This window comes from Schistocerca piceifrons, chromosome 5 (assembly GCF_021461385.2).
Source record: "Schistocerca piceifrons isolate TAMUIC-IGC-003096 chromosome 5, iqSchPice1.1, whole genome shotgun sequence".
Lineage (NCBI taxonomy): Eukaryota > Metazoa > Arthropoda > Insecta > Orthoptera > Acrididae > Schistocerca > Schistocerca piceifrons.
This window is the reverse complement of record NC_060142.1, coordinates 232,260,793-232,287,518: the sequence shown is the minus strand read 5'-3', so window position 1 is coordinate 232,287,518 and position 26,726 is coordinate 232,260,793. Positions and strand designations below refer to the sequence as shown.

General features: G+C 45.2%; 1 protein-coding gene across 2 annotated transcripts in view; it reads right to left on the bottom strand.

Moving 5' to 3' along the window:
• LOC124798420 (adenylyltransferase and sulfurtransferase MOCS3) overlaps nt 1–26,726 on the bottom strand; it is a 200,505-nt gene that overhangs the window by 51,962 nt on the left and 121,817 nt on the right. For both annotated transcript variants that reach the window (XM_047261821.1, XM_047261820.1), the window contains exon 5: nt 21,027–21,147. In XM_047261821.1, coding sequence (XP_047117777.1) covers nt 21,027–21,147 — 121 coding nt within the window. The remainder of the gene's footprint in view (nt 1–21,026; nt 21,148–26,726) is intronic.

Genomic DNA, 26,726 nt, shown 5'->3' with positions numbered 1-26,726 from the left:
GTGGGTTGGCCGAGAGGTGTACACAATAGTCTGTGCAGTTGTGATACAACACTGTGCCTAGGTGGTGCAGTGGTTAAGGCAACTGCCTAGTAAGCAGGAGATTCCAGGTTCAAATCCCAGTCTGGCATACATTTTCACTCATCGCCACTGATTCTGTGTAAATACCTGATGCAGGTGACATCAATAATCCCTTCCCTTTCCTTTCTCCGCCGTTCACCTTCAATTTTTGTATCATGAAAGTTGCTGACACTGCTTGTATAGACAAGACTCATAACAGCCCCGACAATCAGTAGCTTTTCTATTAAACATAATGGCGAAGACAGATGTCAGTAGCTTGAGAATTCTATTTGAAATGGTACAACTTGGACATTCAGTTAAGATTTTATTCAGGTATGCTGCCATAATCAACTTCTAGGACACTTGAATAAACTATCACTATCATGTTAATTATTTCTAAATCATCAGTAATTTCTCTTTATAAATAACAAAAATCCAGACAAGTGTGTTTAAGACTCTTTAGGGTTCCATACAAACTTAACCATGTACATAGATAATAATAATGATGATAATAATAGTTGTTATTATTATTATTATTTCATGTGGCTTAATGGCCTGGTGCAAGTCTTTCTACAGGACAGCACTTCAGCGACTTGCATGTTCCTAACTCTACTCTAGTTATCCAACTGAGGAAAGAAGACCTACAGTTTAATGTGGAAACTGAACCACATGTTTCTGGTGATTCCTTACATCAATGAGAGGTGAAGGATAGATTAAAATAAAGGCTGAAAAACCCATGTTTAAATCGAGATTTAATCCTGTAACTTCTTGGTTTCCAGGCATGCACTTCAGACCCAACATGTATGTAGATAGCTCATCTAACGGTTTAGATGAGTCATTATGTGAGTATCAAAATATGTGACATATATATCCGTATCTTTTGACTTCATTGACTTAGATGCTTAAAGTATTTACAATGTCAAGGGACCAAAGGCCTTTGTATCAGACACAAATTTCAACTAGATACCTCTGCCCATTCCTGAGAAATAGGGGCCTCAACAGATGGATAGATGGACAACACAGAGTAAAAGAATGTTTTTTGTGTGATATGGCTGTACATTTTGATTGAATTGAATTTTTGTTTACACCGCCAAGGGACCGTAGACCTTAGCATGTGACAAATTTCTTTTAAATATCTCTACCCATTCTGAGAAAATGAGGTCTTAACAGAGAGACAGATGGATAGACAGGCAGAGAGACAAAAATGACACAAAAATATTTTTTTGATGTGATAGAATTACAAGTTAACAATTTTCAGTTTTTTTCTTTTACTTGTACTGTGAAACCTTGCTTCTTGTCATATTTCATGATCCTACATCACCAGGATGTACCCTATAGAATTTGAGGAACGAGTTTGTTAAGTATTGAAATATGTGACATAAATGGCAATCTCTTTCGAGTGGGTGACATAAAACCTTAAATTTTTCATTCCGCGAAGGGACCGTAGATCTTAGTACATCACATGAGTTTCAACTTGATACTCTACCTGTTCTTGCAAAAAAAAAGGGTCTAAACAGTTGGCCTGGCTGGCAGGCAGGCAGGCAGGCAGGCAGGCAGGCAGGCAGACAGACAGACTGACTGACTGACTGACTGACTGACAACAAAGTGATCTTATAAGGGATCTGTTTTTACCAATTGAGGCATGGAACCCTAAAAACAAAGACACTGCCAAAAAGAATTAGGGGAACATTATTTTGGATATCTGCCATATTCTATTGAGAAATAATTGGGGACTCAGTATGTTACCAAATTATACCTTTATCTTCCAACAATTAAATACACAAAACATCATTACACCCTCAATCACTTACATTGAAATGTCTAACACGTGTTGAAAACAAAGTGGCATCAATCATTCATCCCATCATCCTGGGTGCTTTTCACTGGACTTTGAGAGCTTCAGCAACATGTATGTCCTCTGTGAACATTTATGTCTGCCTGACACCTATGTGGGATGCTCCAGATAATGGAAGTCAACCTGTGATATCCATTCCCATTCTTCATGAGATTTCTTGGGAAGTCTGTGTGGAACAGGATGACCATGATCACGTCTGTCAAGCGTGTCTCACATATGCAACATGAGGTTTAGGTCGAGAATCACTACCAGCCATTCCATTACTTTAGTGTCCAGGCTTTGCAAGACATCTATGCTGCTGCATATCTTATAGGCCCTGGCATTAGAAGGAATTCATGACTACCACCTTAAACAGCAGCTAATAAATAGTCCAACAGGGTCTGTTCGATGTACTGTGTGGTTGTAAGACAACCATGGACAATGGCAAGATCTGTATGGCTGTCAACAATCAAGCCTCCCCTCAGTATCAGAGAACCATGGAAACTTGTATATTTCCTGGATAACATTTGGTAGGTACCACTCACCAAGGGTCTCTGCACATGAACACGGAATCAACTCGCGTCCAAGGATACCCGGACTTGTCTGTGAATAACACATTTCACCAGTGACGAAGTTGCCAGTTAACATAGGAGCTTCAGAACTGAAGGCAAGCTGCAAGATGTTGCCATGTCAAGCAGGGTACTTGAACAGGGTCATAAGGTCCTTTCTCGCATCCTGTTCGTTACAATCTGATTGGACACAGTGGCTCCAGTGATCCTTACGAGATCATCTTGCAGTGCTCTGGCTGTATCCAAGTGACACCACAATGCAGAGATGGCAGGATATTGGTCTTCAGCTGGGGTTTTAATGCGTCGATGATCTTGTCCAACTCGCCATGTGAACTGACCTGCCTTCCCTTGTCCACAACCTAAGGCTGACACATGGAGAGGCACTGGCATCTGCAGCAACACAACTGAAAGCCTATTCTTTTTTGATCGAACAGACCACCATTGCAACTTGCACTGCAAGAAGATGTTGCATTGCATGTCCTTGGTTGAATACAATGTCCGCAAATGACAACTGCCATCTGTGTACCTCACTAGAAAACACTGGGACATTGACAGTCACATCCTTTTGAGGGGTCATGTGACACTGTATTGCATAACACAGCCAATACATGGTGAACGATTTTAATCACTGCCTACACTGAAAGAGAATATCTGAAGCCATGAAATAAGATCACAAGCACCTTCTGTATCAAAATAGTTTTAACATACAGGACATTGATAAACATGTTCCCCTAATTCTTTTGAACAGTCTATATAACTGAGTTAGTGTCAAATGGAGTTCAATATTAATGAATGTCTCCAATTAGCAGTGGAAATATTCAAGGCAGGAAGGAAGATGGGATTTGACATCCCATCAACAATGATGTCATTACAAACAAAGTTGGGATAAATAAAGAATGACCTTACACAGGAATCATTTCTGCATTTGCCTTAATTTGGGGAAATCATGAAAAACCTAAATCTGGATGTCCAGACAGGGATTTCAACCACCAATTCTCGAATACAAGTCCAGTGTCTTAGCACTGTGTCACTTTTCTTGATAATATTCAAAGAAACTGTTGTTACATGTTTTATGTCTTTCTGTCTTGTTAAGTATCTGCTTGATTATATTTCATATCTAGAAAATTATTATTTCCTGTTGAGTGCCTACATAAGGTGATGTGAATCCCTCCGCGGTAACACTATACAGAGAGAAAATATTAGGCTCAATTCTGCAGTGCTTGCTGTTTTTCCCCAGTCAACAAGTGTCAATGCTGCACAGGAATAATTTTTTTAACACTGAACTCTGAGAATGTTGTTTCAGCTGTTGGACGGCAACGATTTCAATTTAATAGATGTTGTTGTTGTGGTCTTCAGTCCTGAGACTGGTTTGATGCAGCTCTCCATGCTACTCTATCCTGTGCAAGCTTCTTCATCTCCCAGTACCCACTGCAACCCACATCCTTCTGAATCTGCTTAGCGTATTCATCTCTTGGTCTCCCTCTACGATTTTTACCCTCCACGCTGCCCTCCAATACTAAATTGGTGATCCCTCGATGCCTCAGAACATGTCCTACCACCCGATCCCTTCTTCTGGTCAAGTTGTGCACAAACTTCTCTTCTCCCCAATCCTATTCAATACTTCCTCATTAGTTATGTGATCTCATTCTTCTGTAGCACAACATTTCGAAAGTTTCTATTCTCTTCTTGTCCAAACTATTTATCGTCCATGTTTCACTTCCATACAGGGATACACTCCAAACGAATACTTTCAGGAACGACTTCCTGACACTTAAATCTATACTCGATGTTAACAAATTTCTCTTCTTCAGAAACGCTTTCCTTGCCATTGCCAGTCTACATTTTATATGCTCTCTACTTCGACCATCATCAGTTATTTTGCTCCCCAAATAGCAAAACTCCTTTACTACTTTAAGTGTCTCATTTCCTAATCTAATTCCCTCAGAATCACTCGACTTAATTCGACTACATTCCATTATCCTCGTTTTGCTTTTGTTGATGTTCATCTTATATCCTCCTTTCAAGACACTATCCATTCCGTTCAACTGCTCTTCCAGGTCCTTTGCTGTCTCTGACAGAATTACAATGTCATCGGCGAACCTCAAAGTGTTTATTTCTTCTCCATGGATTTTAATACCCACTCCGAATTTTTCTTTTGTTTCCTTCACTGCTTGCTCAATATACACATTGAATAACATCGGGGAGAGACTACAACCCTGTCTCACTCCCTTCCCAACCACTGCTTCCCTTTCATGTCCCTCAACTCTTATAACTGCCATCTGGTTTCTGTACAAATTGTAAATAGCCTTTCGCTCCCTGTATTTTACCCCTGCCACTTTTAGAATTTGAAAGAGAGTATTCCAGTCAACATTGTCAAAAGCTTTCTCTAAGTCTACAAATGCTGGAAACGTAGGTTTGCCCTTCCTTAATCTAGCTTCTAAGATAAGTCATAGGGTCAGTATTGCCTCACGTGTTCCAATATTTCTAAGGAATCCAAACTGATCTTCCCCGAGGTTGGCTTCAACTAGTTTTTCCATTCGTCTGTAAAGAATTCGCGTTAGTATTTTGCAGCTGTGACTTATTAAACTGATAGTTCAGTGATTTTCACATCTGTCAACACCTGATGACTTTGGGATTGGAATTATTATATTCTTCTTGAAGTCTGAGGGTATTTCGCCTGTTTCATACATCTTGCGCAGCAGATGGTAGAGTTTTGTGAGGACTGGTTCTCCCAAGGCTGTCAGTAGTTCTAATGGAATGTTGTCTACTCCCGGAGCCTTGTTTCGACTCAGGTCTTTCAGTGCTCTGTCAAACTCTTCACGCAGTATCATATCTCCCATTTCATCTTCATCTACATCCTCTTCCATTTCCATAATACTGTCCTCAAGTACATCGCCCTTGTATAGACCCTCTATATACTCCTTCCACCTTTCTGCTTTCCCTTCTTTGCTTAGAACTGGGTTTCCATCTGAGCTCTTGATGTTCATACAAGTGGTTCTCTTATCTCCAAAGGTCTCTTTAATTTTCCTGTAGGCAGTATCTATCTTACCCCTAGTGAGATAAGCCTCTACATCCTTACATTTGTCCTCTAGCCATCCCTGCTTAGCCATTTTGCACTTCCTGTCGATCTCATTTTTGAGACGTTTGTATTCCTTTTTACCCTCGTCATTTACTGCATTTTTATATTTTCTCCTTTCATCAATTAAATTTGATATTTCTTCTGTTACCCAAGGATTTCTACTGGCCCTCGTCTTTTCACCTACTTGATCCTCTTCTGCCTTCACTACGTCATCCCTCAAAGCTACCCATTCTTCTTCTACTGTATTTCTTTCCCCCATTCCTGTCAATTGTTCCCTTATGCTCTCCCTGAAACTCAGTACAACCTCTGGTTCTTTCAGTTTATCCAGGTCCCATCTTCTTAAATTCCCACCTTTTTGCAGTTTCTTCAGTTTTAATCTACAGGTCATAACCAATAGATTGTGGTCAGAGTCCACATCTGCCCCTGGAAATGTCTTACAATTTAAAACCTGGTTCCTAAATCTCTGTCTTACCATTATATAATCTATCTGATACCTTTTAGTATCTCCAGGCTTCTTCCATGTATACAGCCTTCTTTTATGATTCTTGAACCAAGTGTTAGCTATATCTAATAGATAATATACATGAAATCTTTGTCACAAAATAAAAGTTACTCCTTTCGCAACATCTTTCAACTTTGTGACAATAATTTACTGCATCTCATCTCTGAGACCAAGACCCTTGCCTTCCAACAGCTGGAGCAACATTCTCAATAACATCTGAGGAAGATATCTAAGCTACTCCTGCCTGGCACTACCACTTCCCCACCAAAGAGCCCTTCACTCCCATGCACTTGCCTTGTGGACATGACATAGCTCCCAACTCTTGATGTTGCTGGGCTATGGCAACTTGCACATCCCCAGAAACTTCCTTCATGTCCTATAAAACACACTATGCCTGAACACACTCTCAAAAATACCAGCATCATTGTTAATCTATCTTGGAAAAAACTTTGACTATTGTAGAAGGTTCTGCTCTGTCAAAAGGCCTCAGTCTCAGTTCTCAGATAAAGTTTAACCATACTGAACTTGGAAAGAATCTGTTTTTATTTACTCACTCCCCTCAACTGAATCATTTTCTCATCACCCACATTACCAATCAAAGACAGCCTACATGTACACAATGGACTTCATCTTAAATAGTTTCATACACCCTGCACTTATGATCTACACCCTTTTTGAACCAATCACGACCTGGTAACATTACGGGAATTCTTAAACTACCATTTGGATTTGGCTCCACTTCCCTTCACCAAATCCCGGAGCTATGGAATCGTGAAGTATTCACAACCTTTCTTTCTTTCTTTCCTTTTTAAGAGAAAACCACTAATCTTGACACAATTCTCTTTGTTATTAAGGTCTCTGCTATCATGGTTAGGAATCTCAGGAAGTTTGTGGCTACAGCTGGATGATTTATTCAGGAGAACGCACTTCACACAATGAGCAACTCAACAATGTGTTGGTCCACACCTGGCCCTTATGTAAGCAGTTATTCGGTTTGGCATTGATTGATGGAGTTGTTGGATGTCCTTCTGAGAGATATTGTGCCAAATTCTATGCAATGGAGCATTAGATTGTCAAAACCCCGAGCTGATTGGAGGGATAATGTTCCAAATGTTCTCAGTTTGGGAGAGATCCAGCAATTTTTCTGGCCAAGGTAGGTTTTTGCAAGCACAAAGACAAGCAATATAAACTCTCACCATGTGCTGGCAGGCATTATCTTGCTGAACTGTAAGCCTTGGACGACTTGCCATCAAGGGCAACAAAACGGTGTGTAGGATATGATCCTTTTCATGGTCATCCATGGCACCCTTACAGCAGAGTGGTACATTCGCTATATTATATTGTCGCAGAAGAAGCTGAGAAGCACAGTCCCTGTGGTGTAGTGGTTATGATACTAGATTGTTGCATGGAGGCTCGTGAGTTCACAACTCCCCTGAACTGTAAAATTTTAATTTCTATATTCGATTCGAGTACATTCAATCTAGAAGTATCCACAAATGTCAAGAATCATTGTACTGGAATGTTCTGTAACTGTATATAAACTGTAAGTGTTCTGGCTGGAGCCAGTTCGCTCTGCACTCTTGTATGTGCAAGTGCTGAATAAACCTTCGTTAAGTTAAGTGAGTGTTTGTCATTCATCTAATTACACCTTCTTTTACGTGACATTTTTCTGGTGGGGACACTGGGTATTGGAACTTGTGATAGTGCACATTATTTATGACAGAGTGGCTCCCATCAGGCCACGACAGAGCCGCCGTTTACGTGGCGAGTGTGGTGTCACCGCCAGACACCACACTTGCTAGGTGGTAGCCTTTAAATCGGCCACGGTCCATTAGTATACGGCGGACCCGCGTGTTGCCACTGTCAGTGATTGCAGACCGAGAGCTACCACACGGCAGGTCTAGAGAGACGTACTAGCACTCGCCCCAGTTGTACAGACGACTTTGCCAGAAGGGGATCACTGACAATTACGCTCTCATTTGCCGAGACGATAGTTAGCATAGCCTTCAGCTACATTTGCTACGACCTAGCAAGGCGTCGTAGCCTTTGATAATTAATATTGTGAAGCATGTATCATCAAGAGCGATGTTCTACGATAATGGATTAAAGTTAAATATTACAAGACTTTCGTACTTTATTGCAATTCTCAAGTCATTGTCCTGTTCCAGACCACACGCAAATCTGCGTGAGCTTAACGCGTGCCTTTCGGCTACCTCCGAGTGGCGTGGCTGTCTTGCTACGCCACTACAGCGAGAAACCCAAGTTTGAGCCATAATCAACAGATCGCAATCTACCGGAGACAGAAGGAGAAAAGGATGTTACAATGACAGGAACTGTATGCCACCACATAGACATCCTTCCGGGTTCTCTGGAGATGATGGCCAAGATCCAAACAAGTGGCTGAAGGTATCCGAGTGTATAGCCAAATTTAACAAATGGAATGACACCGTGTGTTTGGCTAACATATTTTTCTACTTGGAGGGCACTGCCAAGCAATGGTATGAGAACAACGAGGAGAAGTTCACAAGTTGGGAAGTATTCCAGGCGGGACTGCGTAAGTATTTCGGTGACACACAATGACAGAAGTGCAAGGCTGAAGATAAAGTGTAGGGTACAGCGTCCAGGAGAAACTACAGCATCCTACATTCAAGACGTCTTGGAGCTGTGTAAAATAGGGGATCCTAGAATGAAGGAGGAAGATAAGGTTGCACATCTCATGAAGAGTGTTGCTGAGGACATGTATCAAGCCCTACTCCTGAAGGAGGTTTGAACAGCAGACAACTTCAACTTCATAAAATGGTGTCAGTATATCGAGACACTGCATCAAAAAAGAATTACACGCAAGAAGTTTGAACAGCTTCCAAACGTCGTATCGATGTCTGTGATGGAGGAAGGAACTGATTTCACAAGTCATAACATGTAAACTTTCATGGCCAGCATCTTCATAATAATGATTTCACAAGTGTTTTTCATCAGATAGTGAGAGAGGAAGTTCAGAAGGCACTTGGATTGGACGGTGAGCAAAAAACTGAGACGCTTCACGAGGTCATAAGGGAGGAAGTGGAACAGACATTGAACCCAATCTCTCATCCTTCATTTCCGAAACACAGGAGCTCAGATGTTCTACAGTAATTCCATGACACACCTGAGGTCGGACATTTAGGATTTATTAAGACACACGATAGGATCCGCAAGAGATTTTTCTGGCCAGGTTTATTTAGGAGTGTCCCCTACTGTGTGTCGCACTGTTGAGAGTGCCAGGGAGAAAGGCAGTTCCTCAGAAACCAACTGGCCGACTCATACCAATTCCATGAGCCGAAACACCTTTCCAGCATGTTGGGATTGTCCTCCTCAGATGATTTCCAACGTCTGCTAGTGGCAATAGATGGGTTATTGTTTGCACTGATTATCCGACATGCTATGCCACTGCAAAAGTTGTGAAAACAGCTGAAGTATTTGAGGGAGCCAAATTTATGGTGGAAGACATTTTATTAAAACATGGTGCCCCCAGGTCATTAATAACGGAACAAGGGAAAGTTTTTCAATCGAATCTTGTGACAGAGATAAACCGTCGGTGCAACATTACTCATCACATGACGACTGCCTACCATTCGCAAACTAACAGTCTTACTGAACGCCTTAATAAGACCTTGGCCGACATGCTATCAATGTTGAGCAGAGCAACTGGGATGAGGTGCTACCTTTCGTGACGTTTGCCCACAACACTGCCAAACAAGGCACCAGAGGATTTATGCCATTTTTTGTGGCGCAGGGCAAGAGGTGACTGCAATGATGGACATTGTGTTTCCGTTACATCCTCATGACGTGAACAACGACTACATCGAAGTTCGGCAGTTAGCTCGACTCCACACACTCAAGAAAATGATCGGCGAAGGTATGACGTGAGCCACCGCCCTGTTGTCTACCAGCCTGGTGACCTCGTCTGGATCTTCACTCCTGTTCGGAAGGTTGGTCTCTCTGAGAAGCTCCTCAGCCACTACTTTGGATTTTATAAAGTTGTAAAACAGTTGTCTGATGTTACTTATGAAGTTGAAGATTTCAACTCCGACACAAGACGATAAAGGATCAGAGGTACGGTCCCTGTCCGTCGAATGAAGCCCTATAAGGATACTGCAACCCAGAATAAATTCGAAGCTCCAGTAACAGGCAACAAACGGAAAGGTGACGAAGAGCGTAGTGGCAAAGTAAGTTCTAAGAAGATCACCACCAGGGCAAACACCAGTCATTGGGAGTCAGAGTATGTAGGACTGATGACTTGTTCCCAGACAAGGGGGACATAACACCGAGACGCTGTTCTCTCAAGGAGGGAGCAATGTTGCAGAAGAAACTGAGTAGCACAGTCACCATGGTGTAGTGGTTATGATACTAGACTGTTGCATGGAGGGTCGTGAGTTCAAAACTCACCTGAACTATAAAATTTTAATTTCTATATTCAGTTCGAGCACATTCAAGAAGTATCCACAAATGTCAAGAATCATTGTACTGGAATGTTCTGTAACTGTATGCATTCTAGCTGGAGGCAGTTTGCTCCACACTCTTGTATGTGCAAGTGCTGAATAAACCTTCATTAAGTAAAGTTAGTGTTCGTCATTCATCTAACTACACCTGCTTCTACGTGACAATATGCCCTGTTTTGCTGCCCTTCATGGTAGGCCATCCTGGGCTCACATTTAAGCTAGATAGTGCCTGCCCAGCACACATCTATATGGATACTCTGCAAATCACATTTAAGTGCCTGGCAGAGGGCAAGAGTTTGTACTGTTTATCTTCATGCTTGCCAGATCCTACCTTGTCTGGCAGTCACTGGATTTCTGCCCAACTGAGAACAAATGTAACAACCACCAACAGTGTATACGGCATTTACCTGAAATGAATGTAGAAAATGAGAGGGCTGGTAGAGCGGGTCATAACAAGCACATTTCACATCACAACCAACCTTAGTCTATGGCACTTGGTGTCATTGAACAGCGTAACATCCCACTCAGAGGGTAGGCACACAACATGCCATCAGAGCTGTCATGGTAGCAGGTCTGCAGGGCAACATTTTCAATGTATTTGCGGCATCAAGGTAAATGAGTAGTTGGGATGGAGTTTTATAACCTTTATTTGAAAATAGTTACTAAAAGTGCACGAAATTACAAGCTCCTGCTTGATTGCACACTGTAAAGTGATGCAAAAGTGACTGTCGCTCTCTTTCAAACACTTCTGGCAAAATGGAAATTACACCGGAGGCTACCATAATGCACGCTATCAGGTCTTCATCAGTCTCATTCGAGAAGAATATGCAGGCCATGCCATGCCCTATCCAGTTCTCATCAAAAGTTTCATCCAAATGCATCTGCACTGTGTGTGTGAAGAGCGCAGGTGTACCATTGTGTTGGTACCACATTCACTGTTTCACGTTGAGTGGGACATGCTTCAAAAACTCTGGCAGACTTTCTCATAAAAAGATTAAGTATCTGTTGCATTTGGTTGATGGGGAAACATGTATAGACCAACTAGATTATTGCCTACCAAGCCGGACCAAATGTTGACAGTGAGGTGATCTTGATGACAATGAGCAAAGATGGTGTGCGGATTTTTCCATGTCCACATTTATTGATCATGGCCATTGAACATATCCTCTCGTGTGAAGGTTGCCTCATCCATAAAAAGTACCTAGTTTGGAAAGTCAATTTGAATGGTACACCTTTGCAAAAACCACTCGCAGAATTCAATTCGATGTGGAAAGTTGTCTAGGTTAAGGGCATGAACCTTTTGAAAACAGTAGGGGTGCAAATCATCCTCATACCATACACACCAAATTGTGGAATTGCTTACACCCATTTCCCATGCAACACACTGTGAGCCTGCTGAGAGTGTGTTTTCCAATACTGCTAATGGTTTCTCTTCAAAACCTGGTGTACGCATTGTGCGCTGACAACCATGTCTATCTGTGCTTCACACCACTAACACAAAATGAATACATTGGGTTTCAAACTAGACCTTAAATGCATATGTGCTATTACAAGAATGTGCCGGTGGAAAATGTACCTCAGGTGAACCTGTCTCTCGTACGGACCTGTGAATGGCAGACCTGGCACTTGTCTATTCGGAAACTACCGAACATACAAATGCTGGGCAGTATGAGCAATTCCATCTGATGTCACATAAGTAAGTGCATGCCCTTTCCTCCCAAGAATAGCTCTCCACTTCCTGTCTGCTCCACACAGTAGCAAACACATGAGTGTCCCCATTTGATGGCAAACTGAATCAAGGTGAACCATACTCTGCAGTATGCACTCTCTCTGCAACACCTATCAAACAGGCATTCACACAGCACAAAGAATTGCGTCCGCGCCACAGTAAGAGGTGGAAAACCCATAGCGTTGTTCTGCCCGGAATCTTCGCAACTATATCGACAACAGCATTTGCAAATAAAGGTCATAAAACTTCAACCTACTGACTTTTTTACGTTGATGTCACAAATGCATTGAAATTGTTGTCCTGCATACCTGCTACCATGATGGTTTGAATAGCATGTTGTGCGCCTGCGGACATGGGTTGCTGTGTGAAATATGCTTGTTATGACCCACTCTCATTTTCTACTTTCATTTTCGATACACCCTGTGTATATCAAAGCTGTCATCAATTTCATGTCATATTTTCCTCCTCTACATCCTTAGTAACTGTGGTTGATGTAACGTAGTTACTCAAACATGCTAGTAAGGTTTCCAGAGCCTTTGCAGAAAGACAGTACTGTGGTCAGTTTATCAACAAACAAATTTCTTCTCCTATTCCAAAAAGATGTCACAACTATGAACCAGCTATTGATGAATATTCCCCTTACTTCCTAAACAATGAGGAACTAGATTACATCCTTTACCAGAACTTCAACTGTTTCTCGTCATATCCTGAGAGGAGGGATCCCACAAAGTAGAGTTTTGTCACTCATGCACATCATCTGTAACATATTCTATAGATTCCCTGTTATCAATATTGTATCACAGGCATTATTCTCTTGCAGCTGAATACACGAAAGCCCTATCCCATCCACCTATATACTTCTACAGCATTACAGTAATAGGCATTTCCTATTTAATAAAAGTTAGTGTCTTACCTGGAAGCAGTTAACTCTATTTAGTACTTCTGTTGCTATTACTGTGCAATGACATATGAGGGTAGGAGAATTCTGTCTACTCACATGAATGGCCTCTGTGAACACCAATGTCTTCAACAACTGCTTCATTATCTGTACAATTTCAATCCTCCCCTCCCAAGCTTCACTATATTGTGCAGGTGAGAATATTTTCTGTGGCACACCCTCAATTAACACAACAGCCTTGGCTTCAATTTCTGCTAATTCCTATGTGCAAGTGCCCCCTTTCCCATTCTTTTGGCCTCCCCCTTTTATTAACGTGTTATTTTTCCTGCTATTCCCCTAGTTTTTGCAGAAAACTCATCTTTCCTCTGCATTTCTGCCTCTCTCCCGCTCCCTCCCCCCTCTCTCTATCCATCTAACTAACTAACTGTTGTAACTGCAACCAGGACGGTCGCGGGGTAGCAATGACAGAAAGCATGGCGGGACCCGCAGAGAGGCCCACGAACAACAACACAATGGAAGAGGATGGACATGACCAACAAAAGGACAGAACGAATACAACAAGACCGAACAACAGAGTCACAAGGAAACAAACACATCCACTCGTACACGAACAACGAAGTAGGCTGTCTAGTGCAAAGCGAGGTGTAAACCGACATAAGTGAGATTAGACTGTCTGGCTGAGTGAGAGGCCAGCGCTTAAATACGCTATCGGGGGTGCCGCTATTGGCCGCTAGGACTATGTGTTCCACTGTGGCGCCCTCACACTAAAAGCAGGTCAGGAGGCGCGTGCTGCCACAGCTTACGGTGCGATGGTGCAGAGACCTCTATGGGTGTTCGACGTCCATGACGTCTGGCGCGGATTCAAATTCTGCGGCGCGCGGTACCAGATCCCTCCCCCCTGAAACTTGCGCGTAGGGGCAGAAACGCCCTGGACGGTGCCTAGGTGGGTGGCAGTGGGAAGAGGAACTGGGTGTATCAACTGCTAGTGGTGGGGAGGAAGGGACGCCCGAGGTATCCATGGCAGCCGAACCAGATTCCTGGATGGGGGAGGGAGCCGCCGATCCACCCGGAGGCGGAGAGGGCCAGCGGCAGGCCCGTGGGGTGACGGCAACCAGGGGCAGGGACTGTGACTAGAGGACCACGTCTGTACCTGAAGGAGGTAGGGAAAGAGGTGGGAGCACGAGTCCTGTGGCAGCACGAGGGCGGAGCTGATTATGATGGCGGCGCTCCAACCCTTTCGACGTCTTCACCAATGTCACATTTCGCCCATGGGCCGCGACGACCATGGCAGGTGTCCAACCCGCCTTGCGCCCGTACTCGCGGGCCCACACGGCTGTGCCAGGGGCATACTGCTGCGAGAGCCGGGAGTTGGGGCATCAGCAAATGGAGCAGGGTCCGCGGCTGTCGCCCATGAAGGAGCTCTGCCGGACTGCGACCGTCAATTGGCGTAGTGCCATAGGTGCTCAAAAAGGTGAGGTCCGACGTGGTTGGAGATGTGTCGACCGCCTTAGTCAACTGGTGTTTAAAAGTGTGGACAAGCCTCTCCGCCGCGCCACTGGATGAAGGGTGGCAAGGGGGGCTACAGATATGCTTGATACTGTTGGCCTGACAGGAGTTGTGGAAGGAGGATGCTGTGAATTGGGGACCATTAACGGAGACCAACATGTGGGGCAGGCCCTCAATGGTGAGAATCTGGGCCAGGGCCGTGAGTGTAGCCTCCATGGTGGTGGATGCCATTCGGACAACATAGGGGTATTTGGAGTAGGCATCAACGATGAGTAACCACATGGACCCCAAAAACGGGCCCGCAAAATTGATATGGATGTGATCCCAGGGCCGGCGAGGCACAGGCCAGGGTGCAAACGACTAAGGGGGGCTTGCCTGGTGACGTGCACAGACAGAACACCCACAGACCAGGCGCTAAATATCGCCATCGATGCTGGGCCAAAACACATGCCAGCGAGCCAAAACCTTCATACGGGACATACCCCAGTGCCCGTGGTGAAACAAACTGAGCACCTGAAGCCACAATTCCGGAGGGATGACCACCCGGTGGGCATCTGACTCCGTGGCCAACAGAAGGACATCATCGACCACGGAGAGCCTGTGGGACAGGTGGCACCAGGAGCTGAAATCGGACTGCATCCGACGAGTAACATAGGACGGCCGCCCGTGGACCACATAGTTGAGAACCTTCCGCAAGACAGGGTCGCGGCGGGTAGCTGCAGGAATGTCAGCAGCCATAAGAGGAAAACCATCCAGCGCATCGCAGTGGGCAGAATCAATGTGAAAGCAGGAGACCTCATGTTGGTCAAAGGCAGGATCAGGGCCTGCTGGGAGACGTGACAAAGTGTCCACATTAGCATGGTGGGTGGTGGGCTTATACTGGATGGTGTAAGTGTAATTACGTAAAAACAATGCCCTGCGCTGGAGACGTTGAGCCATCTGCTCGGGAAGGTGAGTGTGAGGTCCGAAAAGTGTAACCAAGGGTTTATGGTACGTCAGGAGGGTGAACTTTGCCCCAAAGAGACAGATGTGAAATTTTTGGATGGCGAACACGATCGCCAAGGCCTCCTTTTCAATCTGGGAGTAGTTCCGTTGTGCTGGGGTCAATGTCTTAGTGGCATAAGCGATGGGCTGTTGAGAGCCATTGGCATCCCGGTGCGCGAGGACAGCCCCAATGCCGTATGCCGACACATCAGCTGCCACAACCAAGGGGCGGTCCGGAGATAAGGGAGTAAGGCAAGGGGCGGACCTTTGCGACGCAAGTGATTGAGGGGTTGAGCAACGGAGCCAGCCTGGGTCAAGAACTTTAAGTAATAAGTAACCTTGCCCAGAAACACCTGTAGTTCTGGTAAGTCCTTGGGATGAGGAAGGGCACCAATGGCCGTGACATTACGACCCGAAGGGCGAATGCCAACTTTGCTAAGCCAGTGGCCTAAGTATTCCACTTCCGGTTGAAAAAAACAACACTTGTCCAGCTGAAAGCGTAGACCAGCAGACTGCAGAGCGTGAAATAAGGCGCTGAGGTTTTGCAAACGTTCCTGGCGGGAATGCCCTGTGACCAAGATGTCATCCAGGTAATTCACACATGCAGGGATAGGCTGTGTATGCTGCTCCAGGAATCGCTGGAAAATGGCCGGCGCTGAAGAGACACCAAAAGGAAAGCGCTTGTACTTATACAATCCGAAAGGTGTGTTGATAACCAAGATGTTCTGAGATTCGGCATCCAAGGGCAACTGGTGGTATGCCTCAGCCAAGTCGATCTTGGAAAATTACTCTCCCCCGGCAAGCTTGGCAAGAAGGTCTTCCTGTTGGGGAATGGGGTAAGTGTCAAAGTGTCAACGAGGGACTGAGAATTGACTGTAGCACCAAAGTCCCCACACAGCCGAAGGGACCAATTGGGTTTCCGTATGACCACCAGTGGTGTCGCCCATGCACTGTAAGTTACAGGTTCCAGCATGCCAGCGGCCTGGAGCCTATCAAGTTTCTGCTTGACCGCTGGCCGTAAGGCCACCGGAAGGGGCTGGGCCTGGTAAAAGCGAGACTGTACATCCGGCCGGAGGGTGATGTGCGCCTGAAAGCTGGAAGCACATCCGAGATCCGGTGCAAATGATGACGCAAAAGCGGAGCACAGATTGTCCAAGTCTTGAAAGGGAACAGCCGTGGAAACGACCTTAACTTTGTGGCAAATTGAAAAGCCAAACATTTGAAACGCATCCAGGCCAAAAATATTTGAAGCCGACGGATGGTCGACGACAAAGAGGGTAAGGAGCCACGGAACACGCTTGTATGTCGCCTGGATGACGAGCTGCCCACGAAGGGGAATGCAACCGTCTCCGTAGGCGACCATATGGCGAGAAGGAGGCAACAACGCAGGAGAGCCCAGTCGTGTATATGTCACCATATTAATCGGAGATGGTGGCCCCAGTGTCGACCTGAAAACTGACATCCTATGTGAAAATGCAGAGCATGAGTAAAATCTTCCGCACTGATGGGTCATCCTGTGGGACGACCGATTGCAGAGCATGGACGGTATCTTGAGGCCCAGGAGGGGCAGGACTGGATCGAGTTGAGCGACTATGACAAACTGATCGGATGTGGCCCTCCTTGTTACACAGCGTGCACGTTTTCCAGCGGTGGGGACAATCAGTCCGCGAATGGGCAGTAAAGCACTGTGGGCAAGACGGAAGTGGGCCGCACGACTGGTGACGAGGGGCGACCGAAGGCGCCAGTGCCATAGAGATGTCAGAACACGAGGAGTTCCAATGGCACTGGCCCCTGTTGGCCGGGCCATGTCGAAGTTGCGAGGGCGGAACCCGCTGTGACGCTGTGATTGCTGCCACCTGCGGTCACGCCATAAGACGCTCGTTAGCCGCTTGAGCAATTTCAAAGGAATGGGCAATGCGGAGAATCTCTTCCAAGGAGGGGTTGTCGAGTTTCAGTGCCGCAGTACGGACCTCACGGTTGGGAGCGAGCTGAACGACCACATCCCGGATCAGAGAGTCCGCATACGAAGACTTACACTGCTGATTGGTGCACATAAAATCGCATCGACTGCTGAGACCCTGCAAGTCCGTGACCCAGGAACGCTAAGATTGACCAGGTTGTTTATGGTACTGGTGGAACTCTAGCCGAGAGGCGACTACATGGTAGCGTTGGGAATAATAGTTTGTCAGCAAAAGGCAGATCTCCTGGAAAGAGAGAGCCACAGGATCGGACAACGGTACCAGCTTGCGGAGAAGAAAGAACGTGTCCGGAGAGGCCCAAGACAAAAACAACGACCACTGCAAGGAGTCGTCCGTGACTTGAAAAGCCGTGAAATGTTGTTTCAGCCTTTGTAAGTAGGATTCCCAGTCCTCTTTAGCATCATTTAAGCGTGGAAACGACGGTGGATGCGGGAAAACATCGGACACCCAAGGACTCTGAAGCTGGTGTGGTAACGCCTCCCGGGCATCGACTTTGTCCGTTAGAGACTGCAGCAACTTTTGTAAGATGTCTAACTGGAGTTGCTGCTGCTGCATGAGCTGCTGCTGTTGCTCCAGCAGACAGACCAACTTTGCCTCCATACCAACAACGACCACCGTTTACCTCGTCGCCAAAATGTTGTAACTGCGACCAGGACGGTCGCGGGGTAGCAATGACAGAAAGCGTGGAGGGACCCACACAGAGGCCCGCGAACAACAACACAATGGAAGAGGACGGACACGACCAACGAAAGGACAGAACGAATACAACAAGACCAAACAACAGAGTCACAAGGAAACACACACATCCACTCATACACGAACAAGGAAGTAGGCTGTCTACCGCAAAGCGAGGTGTAAACTGACATAAGCAAGATTAGACTGACTGGCTGAGCAAGAGGCCGGCACTTAAGTACGCTATCGGGGGTGCTGCTATTGGCCGCTGGGGCACCGTGTTCCACTGTGGCGCCCTCACACTAAAAGCGGGCCAGGAGGCGGGCACCGCCGCAGCTTACGGCACGATGGTGCAGAGACGTCTATGGGTCTTCGATGTCCATGACGTCTGGTGCGGATTCAAATTCCGCGGTGCGCAGAAGGAGACACATGGTGATGGAGTTATGGATGTGTCGAAAGTGTGTTCGTGGGTGCGACAGTTTAATGAAGGCAGAACATCGTGTGACAACAAACCGAAACAACCTCGGGCTCGCACAAGCTGGTCTGACTACATGATCGAGAAAGTGGAGATAATTGTTTTGGGGGATCACCGAATGACTGTTGAACAGATCGCCTCCAGAGTTGGCATTTCTGTGGGTTCTGTGCACACAATCCTGCATGACGACCTGAAAATGCGAAAAGTGTCATCCAGGTGGGTGCCACGATTGCTGACGGACAACCACATGGCTGCCAGTGTGGCATGTTGTCAAGCAATGTTGACGCGCAACGACAGCATGAATGGGACTTTCTTTTCGTCGGTTGTGACAATGGATGAGACGTGGATGCCATTTTTCAATCCAGAAACAAAGCGCCAGTCAGCTCAATGGAAGCACACAGATTCACCGCCACCAAAAAAATTTCGGGTAACCGCCAGTGCTGAAAAAATGATGGTGTCCATGTTCTGGGACAGCGAGGGCATAATCCTTACCCATTGCATTCCAAAGGGCACTACGGTAACAGGTGCATCCCACGAAAATGTTTTGAAGAACAAATTCCTTCCTGCACTGCAACAAAGACGTCCGGGAAGGGCTGCGCTCATGCTGTTTCACCAAGACAACGGACCCGCACATCGAGCTAACGTTACACAACAGTTTCTTCATGATAACAACTTTGAAGTGATTCCTCATGCTCCCTACTCACCTGACCTGGCTCCTAGTGACTTTTGGCTTTTTCCAACAATGAAAGACACTCTCCGTGGCCGCACATTCACCAGCCGTGCTGCTATTGCCTCAGCGATTTTCCAGTGGCCAAAACAGACTCCTAAAGAAGCCTTCGCCGCTGCCACGGAATCATGGCATCAGCGTTGTGAAAAATGTGTACGTCTGCAGGGCGATTACGTCGAGAAGTAACGCCAGTTTCATCGATTTCGGGTGAGTAGTTAATTAGAAAAAAAATTGGAGGCTTGTCTGATGAAAATAGGCACTGAATCAACAAGACCACTGGAAAATGGATCACTGTCATGGAGATCATTGTGCACAGATAATTTTATCCACAGAAAAAGATAAGAAGAGCATATCATGAGATTGATGAATGAGAGTATGCTAAGAGCTGCTCTAGACAGGGTAGGCATTCCATCATTGAGATAACACAAGTCATAATTAGAGAGTAGTAGTTCTATACGAAAACCCCTTTGAGGCTGCCCCAAAGGATATCATGCTTGTTGAAGTCCTGTCAGTAGGAGGAAGGATGGAGGCAGTTATTGCATCAATTTGATCATCTCGGGATTCATAATTTCCCTGTCAGAGGTAAGCAAAAATCACACAGAGTGATATCAGTGGTCACATCCAAATCCATACAGCTGCAGCAGCGAAAGTTACAGGAAGAGGTATCCATTCATTATGGACACCCAAGTGAACAAGTGTACAGACTCCTGAAACCCTATCATGGCTGTCACAGTTCCTACAGCAGTTTTGAAGGTAGGATATTGGCTGCCTGAGAATTATCTTTCTTGTAGGATTATGCAGACTACCATAAAAGCTTTCATCCCCCATTTCATCCCTATAGGGGTTGAATTTCCAAAAGCAGTGAAACACATATTTTTTTATTTTTAACTGAGAAGACAAAATTTCATAGCTTTAAAAATGCTTTTGCATTCAAATATTTTCATAAAAAATCTCATCTCCTGTTTTACCCCCTTAATAGCCTAATTTCCATAAACACTGAAACACGCATTTCATTATTTGTAACCAAGAAGTCAAATACCAATATTCACAGATGTAGCTTCAAAAATAGTTTATTGGTTCTTCAATAATGACATATTTTCAAAAAAAGTTTTTACCCACTATTTCATCCCCATAGGGTTAAATTTCCAAAACTTCTGAAACACATATTTCTTAATTCTGATCAAGAAACCAAATACCAAATTTTGTATGCCAAGCTTCAGAGTTGCCACAATAGTTTTTTTTTTCCACCCTTAGGGTTGGAATTTTAAAAAATCCCTTCTTAAATGATGCCTACAGTATAAGATCCACATCATCTCCAAATTTCAAGTTTCTGTCCTTAGCGGTTTGGGCTGGGTGATGATGAGTCAGTAAGGACACTGCCTTTTATACATATAGATTAGAGAGGAAGCCATTTAATCAGAGGTAACACATGTTTCAACAGTATGACAACTGCCAAAGTATACAGTTCTTGATAGAGTAAAATAAATTTAATTTAAGAAGTGTTTAATTCTGGAAGAGTTGCATTAATACTGCTTACCTTTTCAAGGCTTCCACAGCAGATTCAACCTTTGGTGTTCCCAAGCTTGCTTCAGAATGAAGTAACTGCCGATGTAAATTATTCAGTTCAACTTCATCATAATCTATTATACCAATATGTCCTGCAATAAATTGTGTTGTCTAAATATAAAATCTCATGTATATGTGTAATCTACATTGTTAATGATACTTCACTATATTTTAACCAACAATTTTCATTAAGACACAAGGAAGAAACATTGCTCTCCAATAAATTTTTAACTTGTGTACAACGATAGATGTTTACTTATGCTTCAAAATTTGAAAGCATGTGTCACCAACAGTAAACATCAATAAACAAATGAGATGTGATATTGTTCTATTATTGCACCATTTGCCAGACATGATACAAATAAAAGTCTTTAGTAACAATAAGGAAAGGACAGACTGTTACTCACCTCATAGAGGAGGCGCTGAGTCACAGACAGGCACAACGAAAAAGAATGCTAGATCTACCGAATTATTATACACAAACATTCACCACTAGAGCCAGCATAGACAGAAAATTATTTACTGTATATGTACCCAATTTTTAGGAATTATGTTTTGACTGTGCACAGTAGGATTTACGTTTTTAGTAATGTTAGTGTTATGTCTTGTCTTTTAGACACCAGTACTGGTACGGCGACATAGAGTTGGAACACAAGCACTGTGCATTACAGTTGCAGACAGTCAACATGGGTCTGGACAAGGTGAGCAGGGCTTTACACACAAAGATGTTTTATCAATGCAACAGCAAGACTGCTGCAGCTATTCGCGAGTATTGATACATTAAAGAAAAACATAGAGGTCCTCTTGCCACACTGGCATTGGAGAACACAATTCAGAAGTTCAAATTAACTGGTGATTTGGGAATTGCTGCTGGAAGAGCTGATGGCTAATTGCACCACAAATTGTTCAAGAAGTTACTGTTACCATGGCTGAGAATGCTGGAGACAATGTTTTGTCTTCAAGCAGTGCACGAGTTATGTCATGAAAAATAAACATTCCGTGGTTCACCATTTGAAAAGTTCTGTGAACAATTGTTAGTTGTTATCAGTACAAATTTCACGTTACTCCCCAACTTTTGATACATGACACAGAAATTTCAGTAGACTTTGTTCTTACATTTCTTACAAGGGTTGAAGCTGATGATATGTGGCCGTGTAACATTTTGTGAAGTTATGAAGCAAATTTACATTCGATGGGGCAGTGTACACTCACAATTGTAGCATTTGGGAACCATCATGACCAACGAATGTTCACGAAGTTCCTCTGCATAGTAAACATGTCACTATATGGTGTGGCTTGATGTCACAGTTCATAATTGGCCAGATTTTCTTTGAGGAACTTGGACCCGAAGGACCAAGGATATGCAGCGTGAATGGCACAGTACTGCGAGCTGACTCGCCAACATGTGATTCCTGCTCTACTGAAGAGAAGTGCTTTGCATTTTATTTTGATGCCTGACGGAGCTCCACCACACATTGCTCATGAGGTCACTCAGTTACTCCATAATGCATCTGGACAAAACAGAATCATTGGCTGATTATTACATACTGTGTGGTCACCAAGATCCCCAGATCTGAACCTGTGTGATTTCTAGCTGTGGGATTACCTAAAGGACAGGGTTTATCAATTGACTAACACACATTGAGGCTGAAGATGAGGACAGGAAGAGAGGTAGCCAACTTGAGATGTTTTGGACAGCAGTAGAGCCATCTCTAGTGTGGTTCCAGGGTGTCAAGATGCAGATAGTCGTCACAATGAGCAACATTCGTAACATGGAATGTAAACATGATACACAATTAAACATCACCCTCTTTAAAATGTGTTTCTTTCAATATTTTAACTGTTATTTCTCTCCTCTTCCACATGTCTCTACAAATGTTCCATTGTCCTACAACCACTCATTTTTCAGGGGGCTCTCTCAAGTAGCAAAACTTTAATTATAGCCACCATGTATTTAGCTATAAGACTAAGTCTTTCATCAGATGTAGAAAACAAACACACATTCACACAAGCACAACACTCTCTCTCTCTCTCTCTCTCTCTCTCTCTCTCTCTCTCTCTCTCTCTCTCTCTCTCTCTCCAACACACTGCTACTGTGTCTGAGGTAAGCAGTAATTTTTTCTGGAATGGGTTGTGGGGATACAGAGGTGGTGTGAGGTGGGGAGATTGAAGAAAAACAGTTTAAGTGAGGAGGGAAGTCGGGGGGGGGGGGGGGGGGGGGGGAGGAGGAAGATGCTGGTGCTGCCTGTGGGGAGGGGATTCAAGGAAGTGCTGGGTACAGGATGGGCCGCTGGGTGCAGCACTGGGAGACAGTTCTGGAGGGGAGGGGGGGGGGGGGGTAGAGAAGAGAAGGGGGATTGTCAGGATAGAAGGCATGTGTGTACTGGACTGGGAGCAGAGAAAGAGATAGGTAGGTGGAGGACAGGAACTAGCAAAGGTTGAGGCCACAGATTATGAAAACAAAGTAGTAGTAGTAGTAGTAGAGGGGTCTTTTCGGGCGCACGACAGCAAGGTCTTCAGCACCCGTTCAGTAACATAGTGAGACTGGTGTCAAGAAAAAGCTCAGAACATTTATATAAAACGGAACATAAAACACGGGGAACAATAATTGAAAAATATGTGCTCACCCACACCGAAGCGTGGGATGAAGCAGGGTGTCAGCAGTAAAACATGGACAACACAGGAAGAAAATGCAGAGGGAGCTAAGACAATGTAGCAGATGGAAGTGGCTGGCTGACCGCAAGGAAAAAAGGGAGGAGTCAGCCAATCTGCAATACACTAAAACCTCCAGCCTAAAAGTTTAGGCCAGAGTCCAGACACATCACAAAACTTAAAAACCCTAGACACACGTCTCATCGTTAGCTAAAACACAAGGCAGATCCCCATCAATTTGTGCTTCTGACCTTGCATCACGGTATAAAATGCAGTCTGTTAAAATGTGCTGGACAGAGATGTGCACACCACAGGCATCACAAAACGGAGGATTCTCTCGCCGTAATAAAAAGCTATGTGTGAGAGGACAGTGCCCGATCCGAAGACGTGTGAGGGCCACCTCTTCCCGCCAGAGCATCCGGCAAGAGGAACGCCACGGCCGAGTGGTTGACTTTACCGACAGCAGTTTATTGGCCGTCACCGCCAGCCATTCGTCCTCCCACAACTCCATGCACTTCCTGTGGAGTGCAGCGATGACTGACTGCAAGGGGATAGGACACTGGACCACATCCTGCTCTCTGCAGGCCTCCTTGGCAGCCCGATCGGCCTGTTCATTGCACCATATGCCGACATGACCGGGCACCCAGCAGAAGGATACCTCTTTACCCCGCTGTTGGAGCAAGTACAGTTGGTCATATATCAGCTGGACCATCTCCTCAGTCGTGTATAGGTTCTGCAGTGATTGTAAGGCACTAAGAGAACCGGAGCAGAGAAGAAATCGATCGCCCCGAACACGATGCATCTGCTCCAGTGCCTTCAGAATCGCGTGGAGCTCCGCTGCGAAAACAGTACATTCAGCAGGGAGGCGAATCCGGGTAACATGATCAGGGAACACCACAGAACAGCCAAGGAAATTCTCCTGTTTGGAGCCATCAGTGTAAACGACAGTGAAACCGTGATGCACATCTAAAATGTTAAAAAACTGAGATTGGAATGTAAAATCTAAAATAAGTTTGGGTCTCCGGAGAAGCCAAGGTGGAGATCTGCTCCAACCGCGACGTAAAACACGAAGACCAGCCATAGACATCGCACCGAGGCAATCCTGTGCGTGAATCCCATAGGGCTGCGTCGCACGTTGCCGATTATGAAACAATCGTGCCAGAGGAGGCTGAGCAACGGTATGGTATGCAGGGGTGTATGGTGTGTACAAAGTTTTATACGCCTGGCGCACTGTAAGTAGCCGTCGCTGCATATGAAGTGGCAGTTCACCAGCCTCTGCACAGAGACTTGGTATGGGGCTAGTTCGGAATGCCCCAGTGGCCAACCGAAGCCCTTCATGGTGCACAACGTCCAACATCCTTAAGTAAGAAGGCCTCGCAGACCCATACACCGTGCACCCATAATCAAGCCGAGATCGCACAAACGCCCTGTAAAACTGGAGCAGACAAGTCCTGTCAGCTCCCCATGTACTGTGGCTAAGACATTTTAAAATACTTAAAGCCTTAAGTGACCGCCGTTTCAGGTCTTTAAGATGAGGTAACCACGTGAGCTTCGAGTAAAAAATGAGCCCCAGAAATCTCACCGTGTCTTTAAAAGGAAGAATAGTGTCCCTCATCCTCAACTCAGGAAAGGTTAAAATCGAACGAGAACGGTTAAAAAGAACACATACAGACTTCTCGGCGGAAAACTTAAAACCACTCTTCTGCGCCCAGTCATCCAAACGCCTAATCGTAAGTTGCAACTGACGAGTTGTTGTTGCAAGGCTTGAAGAAGAGCAAAACAAAGAGAAATCATCCACAAACAAAGAACACTGGACAGGACTTTTCACTATGGACGTAAGGCTATTAATAGCGATGGCAAAGAGAGTCACACTTAAAACGCTACCCTGAGGGACACCGTTCTCCTGCGCAAAGCGATCAGACAGGATGTCACCAATTCGGTACCTAAAATCTCGTGGCGAGAGGAAAGACTGAATAAAAAGAGGAAGACAACCACGAAAACCCCATTCGTGAAGCTGCTCCAGGATGAGACGCCTCCAAGTGGTATCGTAGGCCTTTTCGGTGTCGAAAAATACACCTAGAAGGTGATGACAGCGTAGGAAAGCTTGTTGTATAGCCGCCTCCAGGAGGGCAAGGATATCGAAGGTGGAACGAAACCTCCTGAACCCACACTGAAAGCGACTAAGGAGTTGCCGGGATTCTAACGTCCAGACAAGGCGGCGGTTGACCATCTGCTCCAAGGTCTTCCCTATGCAACTAGTGAGGGCAACACTACGGTAGCTACTTGGGCTCGTGCGGTCTTTCCCAGGATTTAAAAAAGGGATTAAAACTGCCTCACGCCACGCGTCAGGAAATTGACCCGACGCCCAAATGGCATTAAAAAGTGCGAGGAGGATTTCTCTGTTGCGCATTGTGAGGTGCCATAGCATACTGTAGTGGATCCTGTCGTGACCAGGGGATGTGTCACGAGCTCCAGACAATGCAGAATCCAGCTCCCACATAGAAAATGGGCAGTTGTAAACTTCATGAGAAGTGGACTGGAAGTCCAGACTACATCTCTCAGCAACGGCTCTATGGCACTGGAAACCTGGATCCTGACTGGTTGTTGCAGTACCTGTGGCAAAATATGCTGCCATAGTCTGGGCAATGTCTCGCGGATCCGTGTGGAGAGTGCCGTTATTCATTACAGCAGCTATGGGGCACCTACCTCCTCTGCCAGAAATTCTCCTGATGGTCTCCCACACAATGGAATTGTTGGTGCAACGATTAATGGTGTTCAGGAACTGTTGCCATGACCTCTTCTTGCTCTCACAAATAATGCGCCGACATCTTGCCCTCGCCACCCGAAAGGCTGCAAGATTCTCAGCAGTCGGCCGACACTTGAACCGACGCAGAGCCGCAAGCCTAATCCTGATTGCAGAGTGGCATTCGACACTCCACCAAGGCACAGGTGGGCTCTTCCTGTGGCCTGTGGACTGTGGAATGGATGCTGCAGCGGTCTGGTGGACCATTTTGGTAAT